Genomic DNA, 26107 nt, shown 5'->3' with positions numbered 1-26107 from the left:
TTTTCATGACACTCACACAAATTTCTATAAATAGTTTTGTGTGCGTGGCACGTCTTTCTTTTTCCTTTTCATTTTATGCATTGTTTTTTTTCGTTTCTTCCTATTTTCTTACCATTGTTTTCTCTTTGAGTAGGCGTGGTGGTGATGGTGGGGTGTGTGTGTGTGTGTGTGTGTATGCCACCTTTTCTGATGTGTCTGTGTATGACCTCAGGGCTCCAGCTGGAGGTCAGAGGTCAATAATGACAGGTGTCTAAAGCTCCAGATGCATATTGTAAGGTAGGCAGGTGCACTTACTGTGGGTAATGGCTTATTAAATAAAAACTGATAAACAGTGTGAACAAAAACAATTTTCTTTGTCTTTCAGATGCTCAGAAGATACCAGGGGGAGATAAAGATGGACCTTAGTGGAGCCACAACATTTCCTGTATCTATGATCAGTTTGTTTAATCTAAAATGGATGTGAATGTAAACTATTATCTTACACCATAAAACATTTAGATTTTGGTAACAGGGTTGCCAGGCCAAAATCTACATATCTCATATAAAATTAATCTGCCTAAAGTAGAGAAAGACAATAAATCTTTAAAAAGTTATGCACGTTTGAAATTGTTTTGTTTCTTTTGAATATCATTTTTGTCCTGTCATTGGAAACGGTTTCAGAAACAGTTATTGTGATTAATAACTGCAGACGTGATAAATGCTCTGTATATTTATACCTTAACAATTTGTTGGATTTTTTATTTTTGCAGTAGGTAACAATAGGTGTATTAGCCTATGTTGTTGTCACTGTACTAAAGGCAAAAAAAAAAACCAGTCACCTGCTTCTCAATAATGTATTTGGTAACTTAAGCTTCAAACAGTGAATTATGCATTAACACACAAACAGACCTGAACACTCGCACGCACGCACGCACGCACACGCACGCACGCACGCACCCACTCACACACACACACACACACACACACACACACACACACACACACACACACAATTTTATTTTACATAACAATGAGGTTACAGATTTTTTTACTTTAATAGTAATCCATCAGGCAAAAAACATTTCTATTTAACCACAATTCTTTCAGCTTTATCTCAGACATGGGTTGATCATTATTTCGTTTGAGCTGAAAAACTGTTTTGAGCTGTTTTGTCTCCCTCTATTGATGAATCAAGACATTTCACAATATTTGAGAAACAGTCCATAATCTACACAGTTATTATGCTGTAACTAAATATTTTGATTATGTATATTAACTTTTTATGTATATCAAATGTGACAACAACAATAAAAATAACAAATATAAAAAATAATATTTATTATTTAAAAATAATATTTAACAACAAAAACAATAATATTTAAAAAAGGATTTTCTGTAAGAAGAGAGTCACACTCTGCTGATGGCAGCAGATACTCAGAAGAAACATAAGCAAACACAGAACGTTTCCCTAACATTCCCATACGGTTCCCATTTGGTTAATTTTTTTATGGAACCAAATAGGTTCCCTTTTAGTCGGTCACTCCGACGTCACGTCGGTGACCAACAAATTGAGAACTCCCATAAGAGCTCATTATAGTTGTGCGTAGCCGCGATGGCGTAGGATACGCGTCGGTTTTCATAAACTTCTGCGTCGTCCTCCACGTCGAAGTGCAAACACACATGCAGACCACTGGTAGGCACTATCCACGCAGTATAAATACGAGCGGCAGGATGTCTGACGTTTGGGTCACCGAGAGAACCTCTACCGCAGGGAACCAACCCTCTGGGGCCTCTCACACCTTAGGTCCGCTGCCAGTAGAGATATTGGAAGGAGGGAGCTGACCTAGTGTCATCCCTATCCTTGTTTGGTTTCTCTGGCCGGCTCGCATTACTCCTCAATAGTCTGCCTCAGTGCATGAGGAAATTACAAGGTCTTGGGCGTCCCCTTTCGCCACTCGTAACAGGCCTTGTACTCTCTATCCCCTTACTACTCTCGATGGCAGGGCCGCAAAAGGCTATACTGCTGTCCCGACAGTGAGGCACCCGGTTGCAATGCAGCTGTGTCCAGCCACTGCTGCCACTTGGAGGGACAAGCCAGCCCTGCCCTCACGGGGCTGCAACCTGTCGGGTAGGCAGCTTCAGTGGCCACGATTTGGCTGTTCTAGAAGAGCTGCGTGCAGCTACAGACTTGGTGCTTCTTGCAACTAAAGTCAGAGTACAGTCTGTCAGTCGTGTGATGTCCACACTCATGGTCCAGGAACTCCATTTCTGGCATGTGCCTGTCGAGTATGAAGGATGCAGAAAAAAAGCCTGAATGCTCTGGTGTCCCAGGCCAGCCTCGAGAGCTTCGCCCAACAGCTGGGGGTTGCCCAGAAGCAGAATAAGGTGATTAGTCATATCCTGGCCATACGCCGGCCGCGGCAGAGTCTCAGTCTGCTCCTTGCCATTCTCGTGCACCCCCACCACCAATCTCCACCAAAGCAACATTGTGGAACCGGTTGCAGGCAGGGCACCCCAGCTGTCCAAAAACTGTTTTTTGATATTTGTTTTGGACCTTACACACTGTAAGTGCTCTATAGAATATAGGTGCAGGTTTGTTCAGTATATTATCATCTACTGTCTTAAGGTTCTTTTGTATACTGGAAATTGTTTGAATGATAGACGATGTTCAATGTTTAATCAACAAATTTTTCAGTATTAGATGTTCCTGTACTTCAGGAGGCCTATCTGTTGAATATTATTGAAGACATTCACTGTATGCTACAGATGAATTAGGAGCTTGATAGAGAAGTAGTGTGCTATAGTGTGGAACTACCACCAGTGGGCGACAAAGTCCAGTCAAACTCCCTACAGCAGCAGATGTTGTCTTGCATGGGCAGTGCTTGTGACTAAGAGCAAAACACAATTCTGACATTAAACCATATTCTTGAGATTCCAACATGCATTTACAGGCCTGCCAAGCTCAGGTGGTTTCCACACACACACACACACACACACGCACGCACGCACGCACAAACACACACACACACACACACACACACACACACACACACACACACACACACAGGACGGTGGGATATCAAAGGACGCATCTGTGCTGCCTTCAGATGAATGTGTCTCAAAACAGAAAGTGAAGCAAACATTGAATTTGGACGTGTCTTGATGTCATCCTATCTTGTAATGTATCCTCTGAATGCAGCATTTTATAGCTTTCAGATACAGGCAGAGAGTCGCACCCTGCTGAGGGGGCAAATAGTCATTTTAGAAGTTGATTTAAAACCTTTGGCAAAATGCCAAAGAACATAAAATTAGCTTTGAGCTCTAGTTAGTTTACACATGCACCCGGCCACTTTCATTTTTTGCTGTCCAACGAAAATTATATTTTTAAGTGTTAAAGTACCTGGGTTCAAATGTATCATTCCCTAGCTCTCAAAAGGTAACATTTGCCTCCATTATGCGGCTCCTTGTCATTGTTCCCATGGAAACATTGCTGTTTGTTTATCATTTGTAAACTGTGTCATTGGCCACATGTTAAAGATGTTTACTTCTCCCTACAGATGTGTGTATTCAGTCGACGCTCAGTTGATTGTTAGTGTGTTATGCCACTTTACGCACATCTGTTGCAAAGGATCAAAAAGAGCGTTCTCTTGAGCTCATTTTCAGCCAATTACATTTCTTTTCCTTGCACTACAAACACAAAATTGCACTGTAAAAATAGACAGGGGGTGACAGACTGATGCATCTGTGTTATTACACACACACACATGCACGCACGCACACACTTTATTAATAACTTTTTGCATGTGTTTTGGGTTAATGAAACATAAAGACTGAAAGCTTCATTCATGTTTTAGTCCCTGAAGAGATCAGGCATCACAGACATGCAGCTGTCTGATTGGATAATGAGATCAAACTTTGCTTTTATTGGATAATGAGATGAAGACACTATGAGACATCTGGATCCAATCGAGGCTTCTTCTTCTTTCACTTTGGTTCCCGCTGTGCCTCTCGTGTTCTTGTTTTCTCTCTCTTTCTCTTTCCTTCCTCTCAACAGGGTCCGAGTGGGTTTTGGAAAAAACTGCTTTTTTTAGAAACGCTTCATTAATATCAACAAAGAACAAAGTCATGTGTTTGTGTGGATATTGCTCTGCTTGTGTGTATCTTAGCCTACAGATAGCAGGGCTGTATCTGTTCTGTTGTCATCCGCTGTCTGGGATGTGAATTAAAACAAAAATTAACAAAATGAAAATGTTGCATTTATCAATTCAATTCTCAACACCTCTATGTTGTGTGTGGTTGCCATTGTGTTACTATGTTGCTGTACAGTATTTTGCTATGCAGTTTATGAGGAAAATGTGGTGCTTGCTCATATAGGGGGCTTTGGGGGATACTCGGGTGCTGCTATGCAGCTGCTGAAGATGTTCTGTGGGTTTTTAGTGAAGTGCTACTGTATGCCATTGCTAAGATATTTTGGGTGGTTTGGGACATTTTAATGTGGTTGCTGAGGTGTTTGTGTGGTTGCTTGTACTTTTTCATTTCTGAAATGAGATGTGAGTGGTGTTTGCCCATGCCCAATTCACAGCCGTGATGTGATGTTTTGGGCGGTTTTGGTGAAATTAGATACCCAACGAAAACTGTTTGCCTTTTCTGTTTGGTCTGCAGACATAATATCGGTCTCTTTACAGAGTAGATACTTTGGAATTGTTTTGAAATGTTTGAAAGGTGACCGGCATATGTTTGCACAAAACAATAAAACCAGGCTACTTGGAGACACTGAACCATTTTTTAGTTTTGATGTTCACTTCCAACATAAATGGAAATTAAATCAGCTGCTGTAAGCTATTATTCACATATCAAATCTGGAGTCTTTGAGCTTTATGGCATATATTTTGGTTAATAACAGTTATAAATAGCTGTAAGCCCAGACAAGTTGAATCAACTTAAGAACTCGCTGCCCTAAAAATGTCAATTTTGTCTTGTTAAACAAACAAGTAACTTTAAGTTAAATAGTTAAATCTACTTAAGATTGCTGAACAGGCCTTTTAAATTTTTCATTCACCGAAAGTCTTGTTCCAGCAATATATCCTTGTTAGATTAACTAAACATGTCCTGTTCTACAAATGGTTAGTTAAAGGAAAACATCACAGTTTTTCAATATTTTACTATGTTCTTACCTCAACTTAGATGAATTAATAAATCCCTATCTTTTTTCAATGCGTGCACTTTTAAACTTTGTACCGCGCTTCTTGAATGTGTTAGCATTTAGCCTAGCCTTGCTGTGGCTCCAAACAAAAGTTTTATTTTGTGCGACCATACTTACTCGTGTAACTACTCATGTAACAGTCTTTAAATAGGGAAAACATGGAAGTGGATTCTAAATTCATCCCTGTTTGGAGCCATAGGAATGAATTGGGCTAGTCTAAATGCTAACACATTCACGAGGCGCTGTTCAAAGATTAAAAAAGATAGGGATGTATTAATTAATGTAAGTTGAGGTAAACATAGTAACATATTGAAAACTGTGGTGTTTTCCTTTAACAATATGAGAAACTTTACGTCTTATTTTAACATAGTTTTATAAAACTTGTAATGTTAACAGAACTCTGCAATCTTTACTTCTCAAAGATGAGGCCACCTTGAAAAGCAAAGATAACATCAAATAAATAAAGCAAAGGTTTCCACTTCACACAGAGACCTCAACACACAAGTCTCAATACTGGTGACAGTAAACAAATCTCATGATGAGCTCTTAACTTCACCACAAACATAAGCAACAAGCAACAATGATAACAAAAACAACTGCATTATAAAAAAAGACAACAAACAGCAAAACAACACTCACATAACAGTAGCAGTTCATTTATACATGCTGCAATGCATGATGGGTAAACATGTCCAATCCAGAGATTTCAATATGAAAAAATAAATTGTTGAATAAGAGAAATCAAGCAATTTGTGCATTAAACTAAAACACTTTCAGGGTTTAGGTTACGTGCACTTATATATTTCGGTTCAAACTAAATCAGGGTTAACGGTGTAACCTACCTTTAGTGAATATTTGAGGGAAAATATGGATATAGGAAGGTTGTGATGGGATGGAGGAAGGATGCAAAAATGAGGTGAGCAGGGGTTCATATACTATAATAAACTTTCACTTAGACATCTGAAGATATTCCTCATGTCCGCAGCATGAGTGGTTTACATAGGTAACAACCTCAATGCGGGTGGTAAGTAAAAGCCATGGGACGCTCCGAGTCAAAGGTCATGCATTGTGTCTGTGTGTCAGTCAGAACAGGAAGAGGAAACAGTAAACATCATGAACTATTTACAAAAGGACTAGTTACCATAGTTACCATGGTGAAAGTGTCTATGAGGTTAATGATTAGTGTGTTTAATGTTTGTCTCATTCAAGCCTTGCATTCCACAGAGCTGGAGAGAAACATGTTTGTGATAACACAGAAACAGAAAGAAAGAAAGAAAGAGAGAGCGATATAACACTCTCTTCAACATGTCTCTGCTTTTCGTCTCCACCATCCCTCTTATCAGCTTTTGTGTTGTAAGAAGCTTCTTCTACTTGTTGAGATATAATGTGACTTCCTACAGAATAGTGATATCTACATAAAAAAAAACTTAATCAAAGAGAAGTGAAGAACAGATGTCAGAAGATCAAAGCTCTTATACAAAGACAACCGCTGTGACATGAAAGACTAAAAGAGTCCTACTGCATGGATTGATTTGATTTAGTGGTCATCAACTGATAACATAAACACACATCCTTACATGGAAATGAAGGAAATAAAGGTTAAGCCTCAGGTTGTGTTGAGGATCTGAGAGATTGCAACATCTTGTGATCGATGACAACAAGTACCGAATGAAAAATAATGAATTTGGACACCAAATTCACTTGGAATTATATCACCTACATGACCATTTGATAAACATAATATTAAAATATAATTTAACTTAAGTTAGTTCTTGTTTTTTTAACTGGGTCTCTTGCAGGACATGATGGTTTAAGCAAACTCTCTAGCAAAAGCGACAAACCACTAGATGGCCATATTGCACTTTAACAATACACTATAACATCAGTGAGTAATCATACGTAACAGAGCTCCTACACTCATTCAAAGACAAATCCCAACACAGATCATTTTGTCACTTGGTGTGAGCATTTCCAAAATAACTAAGCCTAATTTATTCACAATGACACACCCTTTCCAAGGGCCAATGGTCTCACATTGTGTGAAGGACATTAGATGAGGGTTCATGTTCTCATGCCTTTGAATGAAGCCCTCAGACCCTCGTTCTGTCATAAATGACCATTCATCACTGACAGCATTTGTTCAAACCGCTGTTATCTTTCATAAATATTTACTTCCCCCGGTTATAACCTCCCTTCACACCTTCAGTGTATGTGGGTTATAGAAACGGCGATGGGGAGAATGACCCGTTGTAAACAGCCCAACAAAAGAAAACAAACTGTGCCTGTGCTTTTCAAACAAACTCCAGGATTGCGTGTCTGTTGGTCATCGTGAGCTATTCCAGTGCGCAAATAATGTAAGTACAAAAAGAGGGCAGGGAAGACAAGACAAGTGCAGCGTGAGACTTTTTTTTACTCTGAACTCTTCAGAAAACAGCTTTCAGGAGATGCGTGACTGCCAGATGAGAGACAGGTGTGCTCATAGTAAAGCATCATCAGTGTGGAAATCCAGAAACAACAAAACAATGACTCAATCGGGCCTTTCTAGGATTTGGTTATATCTTAAAATTCAGAGAGGTGTCTGCTTAGATATCTTTTATAGGCAGCACAGTGTATCTTAAAGCTAACAAGTGTGAGATTTTTAACTGGTGCTGAAGGTCACTAAAATCCTTTAAAAATAAAAAATATGATACTACTGGATGAACTCAAATTGTAAAGAGGAAAAAAAAAACATAGGAACTTCAGTGTAAAGATTAGAATGTATGATTCTTTGATTATGTTTTATGGTTAATTCAAAATTAATTTGAACACTCCTAGTATTTTTGACCAGACATATGCCTACTATGGCAGCCTGTTGGCTATTCATTGTTAAGTGAAAGTGTTTGTATTTATTTATGGCATAAATAAATGTTGGTCTTCTCTGAATGATGTGCACTTGTGACACTGCATTCCAAACAGTCGAACAAGCAATATAGACTAAACTACGTGACTTTCAGTGCTAACACATTATTCAAGGATGCCACAAACATACAATGAGCATTTTATAATAATCAAGTACAATTTATGAACAATGTGTAAAAACAAAATAATATTCAGTGCATCATCTTCTTATTAGGATTAATAACTATATATTTGATGGTGTGCACAGGTCATATATATCCATTTTACTTTTGTTTAATGATATATGTTTGGTTGGGACAGTGAGATGAGTGGGCTGGTCTTCAGAGAGAGGAAGAGAGTGTTAGAAACACTCCACATACAGAGAGAGAGAGAGAGAGAGAGAGACTTCACAGCAGTCTGACTCGCGCTTCAGTCTCAAACTCTATACACGAGAACGAATACGCGTGAGGAGGATACGCGACAACTTTAGGACGCGACAGAAACTCTCGGATGCGAATGAAGGATTCTACCAGCACCTGATGAAACAACTTTACACCAGCTGATCCACGGACAGTCTTTACCTGTCTTATATAGTTTGCGTTCATGCAATTTTAGTTAAAAAATTGTGTTACTGGAAGACAACTAAAAGAATTTAAGAACGCAGCCAATAATACAATTTCCATCAATACAAACTTTGTTTCTGGCGGGATTTTACACTGAAGAATAAGGTAAGGAGCTTTCACATCAAATCTATGTTTTTTTCATCTATGGTTTGATTATTATTTGTATTATTTATTATTTTCAAGATGCGTTTAAATACCTCCCAAGGAGCATTTCCACTCCTTTCAGACATTGCTCAGATGTACCTGTCTTTGCATTTCCGAAATGCTTTCATGCCTCATAAAAGAGTTTTTAAAACTTATGCAGTCATGGGGAAAAAGCAGCGGGACTCTCCGAATAGAGAAAGACACTCTTTGAACCTCTTGCCAAAACACGGGGGACGGGCTTTTGCGGTTTACAAACTCCACAGCTTTCAAACACCTCTCCATCAAGCCTGAGCTCGCAGACTCGTTTAATGTTCTCCTGCAGCTCGTCTGGATCTCAGATAAAGTGTACGGTGCTCTTCGTGAGACGTTTGGAGCGAAGTTTAGCGAGCGCTGGACATTGTGTTTGGAGACGCGGTTCCCATGCGCTCGGATCCGCCAGACGCAATTCATCAAAATTTGTCCGCGCCCCTTTAATTCAGTCAAATGTTAATTGTTGCTGCCTTCGCTCATGGGTGAAAGAAAACACGTGAAGGTTTATCTTTAAATATTTGGTTTTCCAAATATACACGCGTAAACGCACCTGCAACATCTACGTACCCAAATTTTCCTTGTTCTGAAAGATTTAGTAGGCTAGTTGTCAAGCATTTATTACATAATTCTAGTGTTTACTAGGAAATATTCTGTTGACATTATTAATAAGAACATCTAGATTAAAATAAGAATGCGTAATGGGATATACAATTTTAAAGTTCTTACCCAGCATTTATAACTCACATTGGAGTCAGTAGATATGAAAAATAAGCTCATCACAATCAATTTATGTTGTATATCATTCGTGGTCTGGGTGAACCCAAGTCTGAATTCCACTAAATGGTGTCTTAGTTTAAATATTTTGATATGTCAAAACTTTTTAGCTGTTTCACAGATTATTAAAATATAAACATTTTTTTATAAATTATTTAATATTAATATACATCATAAAATTGCATATATAACTAAAATGGTAGAAATCCTGATAAAGTTAAGCAATGCCAAGCTACTTAAAATTTCTTGTCAATTACCCATCTGAGGTAAAGAGAGTTTGGTCCCATTTGCATTCCCCATTTTAAATGAATAGTAAGATGTATGAAAATTTTAATCTCTCCAGTGAGGATTATCTGTCTATCACTGACAAACAACAAACTATAGTTGTGTATGGCAGACTACCTGATGTGGCTCCTGGTGAGAGTGATATTTTTCTCTGGGCTGGGAGACATAATGAAAGGCAGACTCAGAATGAAGGAATTTGAATAACTGTATTTAGCGGTGAGGCCAAGCTGCACTGCCTCCCATCCTCTCTGGAGAAGAATAAAACGGGAACAAAAGTCTAAGAACGGGAAGGTCTGTGTTGCATAGCGTATCTAAACCCTCATTAGCATATGAAAACTCTGGCAACGAAAGAATTCCGCCACTGTTGCAATAGCCATTTGTGTGTCCGACGGAGTGACAGTCCGATACGGAGATACAGTCGTCCCCGCGCTCGTCTTTGTGGGTTCTGACGTGACCGTGTGTCATGTCCTGTTGAGGAGAACCAGGGATTTAATCGCAGCTTTTCGACCCCCCGTTGCTTATTTCCATATTGGTTAATTCCCAAAGCAGCTAGGTTGAGATTCATTGCAATTTTTTCCTCACGCATGCTTGGTAGGTAAACAGCAGAGTGGCCGCTCTATTTCCCAGCATGCCTGTTTTTGGCCTTGCTCTTGATATGCTCATATGGGTGGGACGAGAGTGACAAATTGTCCCTTAGATTTGTGATTATCTGTGAGATCTCTCATTCTTCTTACAAAGACAGCAATGATGTGAACATCAGTCAGAGCTAATCCTCCCCCCCTTCCTCAATGGAGTGTTTGTGTGGCTTGTGCAGACTGTGGTCCCCGCACCCTCAACTTAGCCGCTTATCAACATTCCTGGACGTAGTACTAATTGGGAGCACTCTGATAAGTACATATGTGAGGACACATCTCGTTTTGGACACTACAGTGAGCTCATTTGATATGATTCCAGATTACGCAATCTAGATCTCTTTGCCTTCGTCAGTGATCTTGAAATTGCATTTAGACATTTGACAAAAGCTGTTCTGCGTTCCAAAGTAAGCAATAAGGAGACAGACAAGTGTCCACTCGATCTTACTAAAACCTCTTCTCTACCAATTAGTCATTGTACCATTTGGCTGCCCGAGAGCACCAGGACGCTTCTGGTTTGGCACAAGAATGCAGCACATGTCAAGTACCTTAGCTTTAAAATGCTCATCCCACATCTATGACATCATAATGGCAATGGTGAAAAGGACACATTGCGGTCTCATGGAAAATAACTCTTCCAGAGACGTGTCAACAACATTTTTTAGGAGTCACAGAAAGGCGCCACATCAGCTTGTCTTATTAGGGCACCAGAACCGCTGTCAGGAAAGACTGTCCAACCATCCACTCCCTTTTCTAAATAAATCTAATATTGTCTCCATCCCGTACTGTTGTTGGTTCCTTTTCTCTTTCTTTGACATTTTAGAGTTTGCTTGGTGTGTGTGTGCATGACAGGGCCGCGAGGAACTCATAGGATGGAATCCGACTTAAATTTAGGTTCAGAGCAGTGGTGAGGCTACATAAGTGCCAGGGTGGCACTTGTCCACTTAGATTGACTGCTGTCCCACCCTGTCACAAGAGACACAAAATATTTTTGTGGAGAAGCAGAAGAATTCACTGTTAATTCACTGAATCTGTTTAACCACCACTATATTGTAAAATGATTTAATTTAAGAGGAGGCATTGAGGTCCACCATATTTCACCGAGGTCCACTAAGTTTAGAGGTTACAGATGTCATAGATGTGGGATGAGCTGATCGGTGGTGGGAGAGCAGTATGTGTGTGAGTTTGTCATGTCAAAGCAAGCGAGAAAGTCATGACACCCGCACACAGGTTAGCACGGTAATGATGGCTCTCGGCTGTCTGTGGCCCAGAATGCTGTGGTTTGATTGACAGGTGGTAGCTGCTCTGTTGAAATGTGTGTTTTCACCCTGTCAGTAACGTCGCTCTTCGTGCAACATACATGTGTTACTCATATGTGTGCGAATAAGCAGACTGAGCTTGTTACTTACCTCATGTTAACAGTTCCAGTGCCAATTAATCAGGCTATTGATCTATTGAATCATTCGCTGATCGGCAAGGTATTTATCTGCTTGTAACTGTTCATCATTCACTTTAACTCGCTGTTGTTTGAAGTCTTTGGATTCCCAAACGAGATGAATGGCTTTTTCTGATTTGAATAAAGCGATTACTAAAGTGAATGACATTTATCTCTCGAGGGATATAATTAGATGAATTGCAATACAGGGAAATTGTGCTATTCACAGTGGACCGTAGCCAAACATTGTTGCTTTTGAAACACCTGTCAAAAGATTAACTTAATCCATTCGTTTTGCAGAATTATCTTTAAATGGCTCTTTAGATCACAAACGACAATCAAGGAGGTTAAAAGAGGTACACGACTTAGAACTGTTGAAAAACAACACTGCATTTAAGTTTGTTGCCATTTAACTTGCACGTGAAGTGATTAGGAACATTTTGAGGATGGTAATTCAAACATCTTTTCCGCGTTTAAAGGGTTTAAGCTGTTTAACATTATGAACTTGACTCTCCGACCTTCCCACAACACACTTTCTCCCGAAACCACTTCAAGATTTGAATCGTGAAGTCTCGGTTTTGTAAACTGTTCATAAGTAACTCAGAACCCGGAAAAACTTGTTTCTGTCACAAGCACATTTGGAAAAACAAATAAATACAGAAAAAAGCCAAAAAACAAAGTTGGCACCATTGCGGCCGACTCTGCCTTCAAATTATCCTTTCCCCAAATTACGATCAGACGTTCTTCCCAGCTCTAATTAAACATTAGCTTTCATTTGTTCCAGATGGGCCTTTGTTTTGAAGTTTTATTTTAGACAGAGAAGAACCCTTTCTGCTTCGGGAAACGCAACTGCATCTATAAAACCTGATAGAGTTGAAGAGGAAATCCACATTTGTATGTGTCCTCCCTTTCTTCATTATTAGGATTGAATTCCACACATGCTGTATCTCTTATTCCAGGCAGCGACCATCTACACATTTAGTTAATTTGTGTTTGCAATTCAGTTCAAAGACCTCCGCTAAACACGGAATTGTAATTTTCTGGATGACTAGACTGCAGATCCGTGATCTCCACTAGCAGTTAATCTGGCTTATTGGTCTTCACAGGTCTGCACTCATCCAATAGCCCTGCAGTGGAGGTTTGGTACATCTGTAAGGCTGTTTCACACTCTGTTTAATTTGTTGGTCCAAATTCAAGTTTGATTCTGCCGCCAAACTAATCGATCTCTGATGTCAAACAGGCCTGGGTCTTTATCAAAAAGCTGACCTAAGAAAGAAAGCACTCTTAAACTCGGTCGCGGGCTTATCCGACACATTTAGTTCGGATAACTGTTTCAGTGTCTACAGTGCCAGGATTAAAAGCAGTTCCCCTATAATCAGACATATACAGTCATATGCATATTTTGCGCTGTACAAGAGGAACGTTTAAGAGTGAATGTGTCAGAGTGTCCTATTACACAGTCTGAAGTTAGGAGAAATAAGCAGTACTCTCTTAGAGACAGACGAGAGGAAATGCAATGCATGATAAGAGCCTTGGTTTGTGTGCAAATGCAGTTAAGTAGATTGTGTGAGTGGCTCAAGTGAAAAGCCCAAGCCTAAAGGAGGGAGGAGAGTGTGCAACTTTAAAAGAATGAGAAGAGGAGAGCATCTGAATGAAATAAACAATGGATGAAAGTGGGGGAAAGAAAAGAGAGAGCAGGCCATGAGAGCGAGTGAAGGAGGTGAAGTAAAGTGGGGAATAAAGGCTAAAGTGGGAGGAGGGATGACTGGAGAGGTCATTAAAAGGACAGACTCTCACTTGGAGTTAATGACAGTGGAGTATCACTTTAATCTGCCATCATTAGCCTGATTATATCAGAGGGGATTGAGCTTTGACTTCAATCAATGAGACTGAATCAATAGGAGGAGGAGATCATGTGATATCTGTTCAGCCAAATCCGGCACAGTCGGACTCAACCCAACACAGCTGCACTAAATTCCACCTACAGTATAGTTAAACCCAGCACCCAGCTGGACTAAACCAAGTTCAGCTCAGCGTAAAACCGAACAAATAGTTAATTTTGTCGAACGCGCAGCCTACTTCATTTGACTCGAACGTGTAGGTAGGCATTGGATGCATGCAGTACCTCTTCTGGCCTACACGGGTCAGGAACAGGAGCGGTTAATGGGCACCTATTTCATTGCTAAATTTTGTATAATACAATTTTGTACCTCCAGATATACTGCTTTACTCAAATGCACTGATTTTGTACAAAACTCATCGATTTGAAAAGCTCTGTGTCCCTGATTGGCCAGCTAATCTGTACTTTGTCATTGGCCTCAGCCGGAAATGTGACGCACCTTACCATGTTTGAAAGATTCGTTCACAATGTAATGCAAACAGGCGTTAATTTACAGACTGTGTCCAAAGTGGGAGGAATTATGATAATGTCGGTTTTGTCTACATCACCAATCCATGGAAGTGAACTGTTGCATACAATCCGTGTGTTTGTTTTAGTTCAAGAAAAGAGATTTACGTTGGAGACAATAACTTGCGTCATCGTTTACTTTGGGATTTGTACCTTTTGCATATCGTTTACATGTACTAATCATAGACTGTAAAAAAAGATGGACGACGCGACGTCGCCTCCATCCATTGTAATGAATTGAAGCCAAAAATGTCAGACCATGGTCACCGCCATGTTACGTGAAAACGTCAGTTTGAAGCCAAGGCATGCGCAGAAGGAATCGTCCATAGAGCCAGAGGCGAAGCTGCGGTATCAAACTTCCGCCCAAATGCTCGCGCGACCAATTCAACCACACCAATCATAACGACACGCCCCGTTTCTATAGCATCAAATTACTAGCTAAAATGAAACTTATCACAAAAATGAATACTTGAACATTTATCAGCGTGATAACTTGAAAGGACCAAAACCATCTTTTGGTAGTGTAAATAATTTTATTATTTAGAGCAGAGTCCCATTCGTTTGAATGGAGAGGGCGGGGTTTAAGACTTGTACTGCAGCCAGCCACCAGGGGGCGATCAAAGAGCCAGCGGCTTCACTTTTCAAGACTTAATGAGGCACACCCAGTACTAAAACACACTTACACCCCAAAGGAAATGTAAAATCGTGAATCGGACAACAGGTGCCCTTTAAAGAAGGTCAAAAGATGTGACGTCATGCGTTTAAACTCATGTAAACATTAAATGTTGTATTTTGGCATGCAGTGACAAAAATTGTCGTGAACACCTCTACGCAAAAGGAGGTCTGGTGCACCCAACGAGCACGACCGCCCACATTGCGCCAACGTAATTTTTGCCATGTGCTCTTGGGGACGCGTCAAATATAAACAAGACTTAATCCAGCTCAGCATGTCAGCATCCCGGTTAATTCCAGCCTAATCCGAATTCTAATCTAGCAAAACCTAACTCAGTTCATCAAAGGCAATTCAGTAAATCAGTCTAGTATAGTTTAACATCAAACTACTTGTTGTTGCTCTTGTATGGGTATCTACATCTATTCTAAAGATCTGTTTACAAATTTGGATTTGTGGCAAACCGGGCAACAAACTGTAAACATAAAAGGCTTTATTCTCTATAACAATAAACAGTTTATGACTATACAAACTAAACACACCATTGTGATCCTGATTGTTCGTAATCAAATGTTAAGGATTGAGAAAGAGATGATCTGTGAACAGTAAACAAGTGTTTAACATCAACCAGACATGTTATGTACCATAAGACACTGTAAATATAAATTCAAACTGTGATGAGAATTTGTGTATCCAATCCAGAGAGCAATCTCAGCACATCTGTGTGTGTGCGTGTGTCACGACTGGATGTACTCACGAGTAGTCTGAAGGTTGTTTGTGAGCAGTATGAACTGCAGTACACTCGTCTTTTACCTCTTTAACCCAGCTGTGCCGCCTCTTGAGGTAAAACAGCACCAGAACATTAAAGATGCGGTGTGTTGATTCATTTCAAATGGCTTATTTTCATTTGTTTTGTTTGTTGTGCTGATGTTGCCAGAAATATGACGTTTTTGTTTATCTACTTCACAATCTTTCGTAATTAAAAAAAGTTTGGAAGATTTTAAACGGGTCTCATTTACTAACTCTTCGTATTCTGCTCCATCACAGATGTACTGTATCTAGGTATTGATTTGTGATGATCTCTTTTGTTTGCAGGATGAGGCAGATGTTTGGATGTTATGGCTTGATGTTGCTGGTCCTGGGGGTGATGGGACAGAAACTGCCCACACGTGATGAGGGTCTCTTTCAGATGCAGATCAGAGATAAAGCAACGTTTCACGACTCTTCTTTTATGCCCGATGGAGCTGAGATCAGTGGATACCTGTTCAGGGATACCCCAAAAAGGTGGAGTCATGCAACACACAATAAATAAATGGACACACACTCGCACACAAAGATTGCGAAGTCGCACATGGTCATTCAGCAGTTCTAGATACTTTCACAATTTTTGGTCATAAAAACTAGCAATAAAACTATTATACAAATGATAAAACTATTTATGTATATGTTTTCCTGTAAGAAGTAATTCCAATTTTGCATGCATATGATACGCCAGTCCATCTTTTTGTGTCGTTTTATATATTGGTATATTTTTTATAAACCATTGTCACTTTTTTTCAGTTTAGAATGTCATTTAATATATAGGCTTCTCCATGTTTTTATCTACTTTTAAACCATGCTTGCTTGGAGTTGCAGTTAGAATTGAGGTTTGGGTTAGGATGTTATTTTATGTAAGAAAAAGTTGTTTTAAACCCAAACTCAAATCATAATGGTAAAAAAAAGAAACGTACGGGAAGTAATGGCGTATCATATGCACGCAAAATTGGAATTTGGCATATGTATTGGACAACTTTTCACACTGCGTGCCATTTATATGCAAATCATGAGAATGGGCTGATACAAACATATATCTAGTATCAAAAGAAAAAGATCAAACAGGTTGCAGCTCAGCCTAACCCACCCCAGCACATATTAATCCAGTACAGAAAAGCCAAACTTAGTTCAGCCAAATCAAATCAACCCGATCACATCTCTGTACTGCAACCAGTCAGTGCAACAGAGAATTACACTACAATATTTTCAAACCTTCAAGTTAGCTCATTGTTTGTAGTAGGCTAAAACTGGAAATGTTCCTGTTATTATTACATTTAGTTTCTTTAGTTTATCGCAGATGTCTTTATGTGGAATCTATTGGTGCATCAGATGAGAGTAAGACATTCATTATGAATGAGTTGCTGGGAAATCAGCGTGCGTTGTGTTTGATGAAGGAGTTCGCTGAGTAGCAGGTGCTTTCTGATAGAAGGAAACTTACCGCTTTTACCACGTCCATCAAGCTCCACCACATGCAAGGTCTTAGGAAAAGGCTATGGGTTATTTTTACTAAGGATCATGGATAAATTAATCGGAACATACATACCACAGATGTTCACATGCTGAGCTCTTCGCATTTCAAAAAAGCTTGGGAGCAATAATTTATCTCCCTGTTTCTCGTTTGATGTCTTGGCCAATGATTCCATCAATGTCATGTCCTGCTAATGAACTGCGGTGTGTGCTAACAGAGCTGATTACATGGGCATCAAGTCTACATTTATCATAATCATTTTGCAGAACATAGTGCCGAAAGTTGTCACCGCTCTGAATGGGTATCAACAGAAGGTCATATGTTCAGAATGCCATACAACTACATGTGCTATTTTGGAAGTGTATACTATGTATGCACAGAATGACCTGCTGCATTTGCCAAAACAGAGCACACTTCACTGGCATACTAAATCCAATAATGCATTGCACTCAACACGAAGCTATTCCGTTAGACAAATGAACCAAAAATATTATTAACATATTGTTTTTCAGATCAGAGCTGTCAAAAATATGCAAAATAACCCAACATGATCACACAGAAAGTCATGTTATAGTCACAAAAATTTGATTAATTTATTCGTGTCCATGGCACGAAATTCAGCTTTTTTGTGCCTTGAGCACGACTGTCACTCAGCACAAATTTGGTGGTTTAAATCTCGTGTCAGTGGCACGACTTTCTTTGTCGTGTCATTTTATGTATTGTTTTCTCATTTTTTTTCTATTTTTAAATCATTGTCGCTTGGAATTGGGATTAGATTTGGGGTTTGGGTTAGGATGTACTTTTATGTATTGGTTTCTACATGTTTTTCTACAGCTTTTATAACTATTCTCACCCGGACTTTGGGTTAGAGTTGGGGTTTGGGTTGGGATGTTCAAAATTCTAACCCCAACCCCAAGAGACAATGGTAAGAAAATAGGAAAAAAAAAACAATGAGAAAACAATACATAAAATGACACGAAAAACAATTTTTTTTGAAATTTGCACGAAAAATACATTCATGCTCAAGGTACGAAAAAAAGCTGAAATTTGTGCCATGGACACGAATAAATGAATTAAAATTTTATGACTATAACACGACTTTCCATGAGATCAGTCTGAAATAACCATAAGTCTGGGATGATATGGCATGGTTACCTTGTACACATTTGTGTGAAGACACTAATAAGATCATGCTACTTCTGTAGCTGGGTGAATCTTTATAACCTAATAACCAACAGGTAACCTAATAACCAACAGTAAACAAAACATGGGGACGCTTGGAAAATGGAGACAGGACTGCAAGTAGTCACGATTGGTTATTCATTTATTAGCAGGGCAGCTTGTAATTGCCAAACTGAATACTGTGCAAAGAAGAAGAAATGCAGAACACTGCAAAAAAGAAAAAAAAAAGATTTTTCAAGAAAATATGTTCTTAGTATTTTTGTCTTGTTTTCAGCAAAAATATTTACAAAATTTTAAATTAAGATGCTTTTTTTGATGAGCAAAACGACCCAATAAATTAAGTCTAGTTTTTAGACCAAAAATGTCAAATTTAAGTGGTTTTGTGCATAAAACAAGCAAAAACATCTGCCAATAGGGGTAAGTCGAGGTTTCTTAAGTCGTTTTGCTCATCAAGAAAAAGCATCTTAATTTAAGAATTTTTTTATATTTTTACTAAAAACAAGACAAAAATACTAAGAACATATTTTCTTAAAAATATTATTTTTGCAGTGCATTGTTGATGCATGCACGAGCAGCAAGGACATTGCGACGACTTTAAGCCCCATATATGGTAAAGACAACATCAGCTGATCAGTCACGTGGGTTTTATGCGTTTCCATCTCCCATTATTGGCATTTACTCTTTTTCGCATAAGTCAAAAACCACCTCAAGCAAGCGAATAAAGTTTTTTTGCGAATTGAGGGATTTTTATTCTAAATTGGCATTTTCATCACTTGTTTTTGATGCGATACTTCAAAATGCACATACGATCATGGTGATGAAGACATGGCTTGCATGAGATGCTTATTGTTGATTTTGCATTGTTCAGTTTCACATACTTTTTAATTAAAAATAATTGGCAGTTTTTAGTGCATACTGCACTAAGCAGTGGGGCCTCATAATGCATTGCGAATATATATTGCGAATGTTAAAGACATCTCCCATGTGTGTCACAGCTAACCCAGTTAAAAAAACAATAATGAAGTTGCAGAGACAGCAAAGCTAACATTTACAGCGTTGTGTTTAGGGAATGTGGTCCTATTTCAGTAGCAGACTGTGTAAGGCCGGATCCTTTAAGTATGTGTCGTGGGATGGGTTATAATATATCCTTTCAAAGGCAAAAGCTAAATCAGCGAAACCTCGCTAAAACGTCAGTCTTAAATGTTGCGATACGCTTTGTTGAGCCCACATGCACAAAGGATTTGTATTAGTCTAATTCAGTAATAGAAAATAAATACAGATGGTTAGTTTTCACACAAACATCAAAAGCGATTTAATCTAAGTGAACAGCACATCTGGTACACAACATGCAATGAGTCAGGTTCAATTTCCTGCATCATTTCTGCTGTTTTCATTATACTGCTGTGCACACGCTAACTCACAGGCCGTTTCTTACCTCGCTCTCACAGGTACTTTTTTGTGGTGGAGGAAGACAACACTCCGCTATTGGTGACGGTGACACCTTGTGACGCTCCGCTCGAGTGGAGATTGACATTGCAGGAGCTCCCAGAGGACCGCAGCGGAGAAGGATCAGGTATCCGAATTAAATCTCCCGATCAATGTTGCAACTGGGCAGTAATTTAAGACCTGTTTTCCATGTCCACACTCTAACCTATTATTAGAAAAACTGATCTGAGATCTGCGGAAACAAGAGAGCATCACTCAGTGCTATTCAATACAGTTTGAGGATTAACACAGACAGTGGTATCTCATTTCAGTTAAGGATTAAGGCTGATTAGATGATGAGGAATCATCACAAAGAATTAGGAATACCATTTACATTTAGACTAAACTGTAACCGCAATGATCATTTTAGCACTTTATGACCTGTAGGCAACATTTGAATGCATAAGAGACATACTTAAAAGGCAAATGCGCAATTCGTACTGTAATAGTTATCCTTCATTAAGACAGACATCAGTCCCAGAATGCATTGCAACAAATTTGGTTAAAGAAAATTAATAACACATTAATTTCAATTTATTTACTGAAAAGCATTACAATAATAGCTCAAATTTAGTATGAAAGCTACCTTTTCCCTTTATGTCTGCTGTGTATTTTAAGGCTTATTGTAAACATGCCAAATTTTCATTTTAGTGAAGATGCTGTCTTGAAAAGCAATTGCCTGTTTGGTTAGTAGACAAGCATTTGAGTTCCCCTCATGTTGTTACTATACTGATTTAACAAAAATATCGGTCAAAATGAATGCCCTACAGATGTCTGCTTGGAAAGTTTTATACAAAAATAACGTGAGAGTCATTTGAAAAAATAAACAGATGCACAGGTAAATATGTGTTTTCTGTGAAGTACTGTGAAGCGTGTCTGGTCAGTGTTTTCCAGTATATTCCATCATAAGCTCCATTTGCGTCAATTTATGATTGTGAGCATGTGTGAATTTGAGCTCAATGTAACCACACCTGGTGTCCTGATGGACTGCACCTGACACCTGCAGACCCAAAAGCTATACAAAACAACAACAACAACAACAACAACAACAACAATGAAACACCAAAGTGTATTAAAGTATTTATAATTTATTCGATTTTAATTTTTGTAAGAACCCATTAGGCTTTTCACACTGCCCTCAACACCGGGTTATCTTTTCGTTCTAAACCTTGCTTTTAACCCTGGGTTAAGGAGCGGTTCACACTTATAATTTAGAAGCGGGGTTATCCCTGAAATTAACCCAAGGTTATTGAACCCTGCTCTGAATTTGAAAAAAAATTAAAAAGACATCCCAGGAGGCTTAAAACAGCCAAGAAAGATTAACGTTGCGAACTGTTTTGTCACAGATGTGGAAGAGCGAGTCAAGTGGATATTCAAAACGATATTTTAATTAAAACAGTAATTGACTTTTTATCCAATCAAGACTGTTGACACAGCAAATACGCAAATTAAAACGTTAACCTAGTGTTTAGGAATGCACAGTGTGAATCGTCAGGGTTATCTCTTAAACTTTTGTTTAGTGTGAACAGTATGAAACAGATAACCCAGGATTTAGAATAACCCAGGTTTAATTATTTCAAGTGTGAAAAGCCCTCATGTGTGCATCTCAAGCCGAAGAAAATTGTGACCGCCTTTTGTCTACAAAGCAAGATTTTTGCTTGCTCTCTTGTCCTTTCCCAAATTCTTTTATCTTTATTCTCTTCATCACTCTCCTATCATCTCTCACAGTCAATCTGGACAGTATCTTAAAATTAAAAAAATAGCTTTGCGTTTGACACTGTGTGTATGTGAAACTGAAGGTATAGGGCAAAACAAAAGAACAGATAAGAAGCCTCCATGTCAGGAGCGCGTGCATTGAACATGTCCATGTGTGAGCTCGCATAAAGACATGAGTGTCTCCCTGAGAGACGACAAACTTCTCTGATCATCTTTGACTCTCCGCGTTATAATGACTCCCAGGCGCTGAGCTTTCCTCTTCCTCCTTGTTTGTGGCCCAGTACAGCTGTCTTGGCTGATGAAACGCAGAGACTCTCATCATTCATTCTTATAGTAATGAAGCTTTTTACTCAAAAGGTCTTGGTGTTTTACAACATATACAATGTAAGAACCCACACGCTTTGGCTAGCCACTTTAGGATCCGGAGGGCTTGAAAAACAAATACATTATCATCATATGATAGAAATGAATAACTCACACGTGCTTCACGATGCCATAGAAGAAACATTTCGGGCTGAATGGTTTCACCTGAAGAACCTCTATGGTTCACAAAAATAAATTGGTGGTGAAAAAAAGGTTCTTCAGATTATAAAAAGGTATATAAGAAATGGTTCTTTAAAAAACTTTGACTAAATGGAACCTTTCAAACACCTTTATTCTTTAAAGTGTACCTCTTAAGCCCAAAATACACTGCAAGATTTTTGCACTCCTATAAGATCATTACCTTATCACACTGTGCGACATGTATCGTTTAAACTCCGGAACGACAGGCATGTAGACTGTACGATAAGGACACGAACGCTTCGGCGGCTGCGTCACACGTTAACGCAACGTCAACAGCATGCGCTCGTGGTAAACAAATATCAGTACACAAGTCGTAGCAGCAAACACACTGTGCGGTGATCATGCTGAATTTCTGACACTGTCAGAAAACTATCGTAGGCTATCTTTGGATGCAAGACCGGGAAAACGGTTGTCGTTGAACCTCTTTCACTGTACGACATAGGACCACCAATGAAGAGCCACGATCACAGAAATCATGACAATTGTCTCAGTTTCAGTAGTCTAAAACTGAACTCAGATATGCAAGGATAAGTCAGAGATATAAAATTAACGATACTTCATAAAACACAACCTTAATAACACTTTTGTTGGATGATCACTAAACTACAAAGTAAAAACTCATGAAAGGTTTTTGTTGTCTTATGGAACAGTGGTTACAGTAAACATAGGCTGTACATACTGTACAGTCCAAGTCTTTTCCCATGTTTGCGGAATACATCCACTGGGAGTCGGTCTTTGAGTCCAACTCTATTCATTTAATTCTTTAGCTGGCAGACATAATATTATGTTTTCTTGCTCAGCTGAAGTGAGAAGGCTTGGAAAGGAAAATATAGGGACAGTGAAGCCACAAGGGATCTCTGTGTAGCTCAGGGTTCCCGGGAAAAGCGAAGTGAAAGTCGCCCTCTGAGCTGCGGAGCTGTTTGGATAGAAAACACAGCGGTCAGCAGGCGAGTGGCTCTGACCATCCACATGGCGAGGTAGCTCAGAATGACTTCAAAACATTAAACAATGCTCTTTTCCATTAAAATGGAAATTGCATCTTCTTTTTCCACTGGTGCTAATTGGTAAGTGGGGAGGAAGTAGCGGAACGTAAACAGCAAGATGATAGGATTTCGGGTAGTGAGGGAAATGCGTCATTATGTGGAAGTTAATGTTAAATGTCTCACTCATTAACTTTTAGAGAGAGTTTTAATGTGAACATCTTTTTGTTCGACAGTTGCTGCTTGTGTTTGCATGTGGTTTAAACAATTCATCATTCAAAATGTGCATCTCTAAATAGCACCATGCCATTGTAACAGAATGGGCCTTGCTTTGATGTTTGTGGTTTGTTCTGTGGTACGCAAACTTCTATGATCTTCCAATATTCTGTGTCTGGTTTTCAAGGACTAATTTTGTGACTCTTTGTGTGCCTCAGGTGAGCCAGAACCATTAGAGCAGCAGAAACAGCAGGTCACAACCAGTGAAGGGACCGAGCTTTTCACCTACAAAGGAAATGATGTCGAGTCATTCATCGCCACCAGCTCCCCTTCGGGCTTGTACCAGCTGGAAATCGTCTCTACTGAAAAGGACAGCAACTTCAAGATTTACGCGACCACAACTCCCGAGTCCGACCAGCCATACCCAGAGCTGCCTTACGACCCCAGGGTCGATGTAACCGCACTGGGTCGTACCACCGTCACGCTAGCCTGGAAGCCCACTCCCACTGGCTCTGTAATGGGCCAGCCGATCCAGTACTGTGTAGTTATTAACAAGGAGCACAACTTCAAGAGCTTATGTGCGGCGGAGGCCAAGATGAACGTGGATGATACTTTCATGGCCGCTCCAAAACCCGGGAGGGACTTCAGCCCTTTTGACTTTGCTCATTTTGGTTTCATCCCATCTGAGAATGATTTCAGTAAGGATCGTTCCCTCACCACTAACAGAGCTTTGAGCAGCAAATTGAGCCGCACGTATATCCCCAAGCCCAAAGTTTCAGACATACAGAAAATCTGCATTGGCAACAAGAATATTTTTACAGTTTCAGACCTAAAGCCAGACACGCAGTACTACTTTGACGTGTTCGCCGTCAACACGGTCACCAACATGAGCACTGCGTTTGTGGGCACGTTTGCTCGCACTAAAGAAGAAGCCAAGCAGAAGACCATGGAGCTCAAGGACGGAAAAGTCACAGATGTCTTCGTTAAGAGAAAAGGCAGCAAATTTCTTCGTTTCGCTCCGGTCTCTTCTCACCAGCGCGTGACGCTCTTCGTGCATGCCTGTCTGGATGCGGTTCAGGTTCAGGTGCGCCGCGACGGGAAGCTTGTTCTTTCACAGAACGTAGAGGGCGTCGGTCAGTTTCAACTTCGGGGCAAACCCAAAGCCAAGTACCTGATTCGTCTTCGTGGTTCTCGAAGGGGTGCTTCCACTTTGAAAGTGCTGGCAAGCACTCGTGCTGGGGGAAAGCAGCCCTTCCCCACTTTACCCGAGGATACCCGCATCAAGGCTTTCGATAAGTTGCGTACCTGTTCATCTGTCACGGTGGCTTGGCTTGGCACGCAGGACCGAAACAAATACTGCGTTTACCGGCGAGAAGTCGCCGAAAGTTACGGCGAGGAGCAGCGACGCCGCGAGCAGAACCAGTGCGCAGGACCGGAGAGCCGTAGCAAGTCCGAAAAGGTACTTTGCAAGTACTTCCACAGTGCCAACCTGCAGAAGGCCGTCACCACCGAGACCATAACAGGCCTCGAGGCAGGAAAGAGCTACCTCCTGGATGTTTATGTGGTGGGACACAGCGGTCACTCAGTCAAGTATCAGAGCAAACTGGTGAAAACAAGGAAGTACTGTTAAAAAAACAGAGACTCAGACATACAGACTCTGCACAGAAGTAAATATATTATATATATAAAATGAGAAAAAAGAAGTTTATTTAACTTGAAGTGATATTCTACTAAGGAGAATTTTGCAGACTGACTACTTGCGCACAATGCTAACGCTAACGACGCATGTGTCGCGGTTATTGAACTGCCTGTAGAGTGAGATATCAACCTCTGTATTTATGTTTACATTACCGAATCGAGTCTGGCGCTCTCAGGCCACCTTAGGCACCTGAAGGTTTGTTCTCAGGGGGTGCCGTCGCTGTTGCTACGTTAAGAGTCTCTATCCTGCATCCTCAGTGCCATGGATATAGGAGTTTGGAGGAGTTGCGGTTCTCTTTTGGCCACTGCATGCACCGTTTGTTTGTCGGTTTGTACTTCTTTGTTCTTATGGCAGCCATTGCAGAGGTAGCGCCAAGACTCTTCCTTTCCCCTCTCCCACCTTGTATTCGAAACATGGTTTAGAGGATTTAAATTATTTCATACTTCTCAATGTTTTATTTTTTTAACTGTTATTTTTGTTATTATTAGTGATTAAAAAGTCTTTTAAATCTATATGAACGTTGACATTGCTGAAGCATTTCCCCACTGTCAGTGTGTGTATGTATAACTTCAGTTTGTGAATCTGGTGTTTGTAAACGTGTTTCATCATCTGTGTGTCACATGTACAGATTTTCTCTGCCAATATTCATGTACATAAAACACTAAATATAAACATCTGTAATCCCAGCGGTGCTGTGTTTCTATGCCAGGATGACAAGGAGGCAGGACGATAGCCATGTTTGTATATTTTTAATATGAATGTTAAAGTATGTTTTATGAAGTTAATGCAGGTGAAGCGTTTAATGCAACGCTTTAAGTTCAACTACTTTTAACCTTGACCTCTCACTGATCTTTTTAAAGCGCTGCCAATGATTACCTGACAGTTTGCATGATGTACCGTTACATAGGCAGCGCAAAATCAAAAT

At 39.8% G+C, this 26107-nt stretch overlaps 1 protein-coding gene across 1 annotated transcript; it reads left to right on the top strand.

The window, feature by feature from the left end:
• The first annotated feature begins 8456 nt into the window (after window positions 1-8456).
• Window positions 8457-25863, top strand: ndnf (neuron-derived neurotrophic factor). The gene is made up of 4 exons (XM_055188951.2): window positions 8457-8787; window positions 16155-16343; window positions 19971-20095; window positions 23702-25863. The coding sequence occupies exons 2-4, from the start codon at window positions 16156-16158 to the stop codon at window positions 25111-25113; spliced, it is 1725 nt and encodes a 574-aa protein (XP_055044926.2). The 5' UTR covers window positions 8457-8787; window position 16155; the 3' UTR covers window positions 25114-25863.
• The last annotated feature ends 244 nt before the right edge of the window (window positions 25864-26107 follow it).

The sequence above is a fragment of the Misgurnus anguillicaudatus genome, chromosome 13 (assembly GCF_027580225.2).
Source record: "Misgurnus anguillicaudatus chromosome 13, ASM2758022v2, whole genome shotgun sequence".
NCBI classification, from domain to species: domain Eukaryota; kingdom Metazoa; phylum Chordata; class Actinopteri; order Cypriniformes; family Cobitidae; genus Misgurnus; species Misgurnus anguillicaudatus.
The sequence above is the reverse complement of the archived record's forward strand: the minus strand, read 5'-3'. Positions and strand labels throughout refer to the sequence as shown.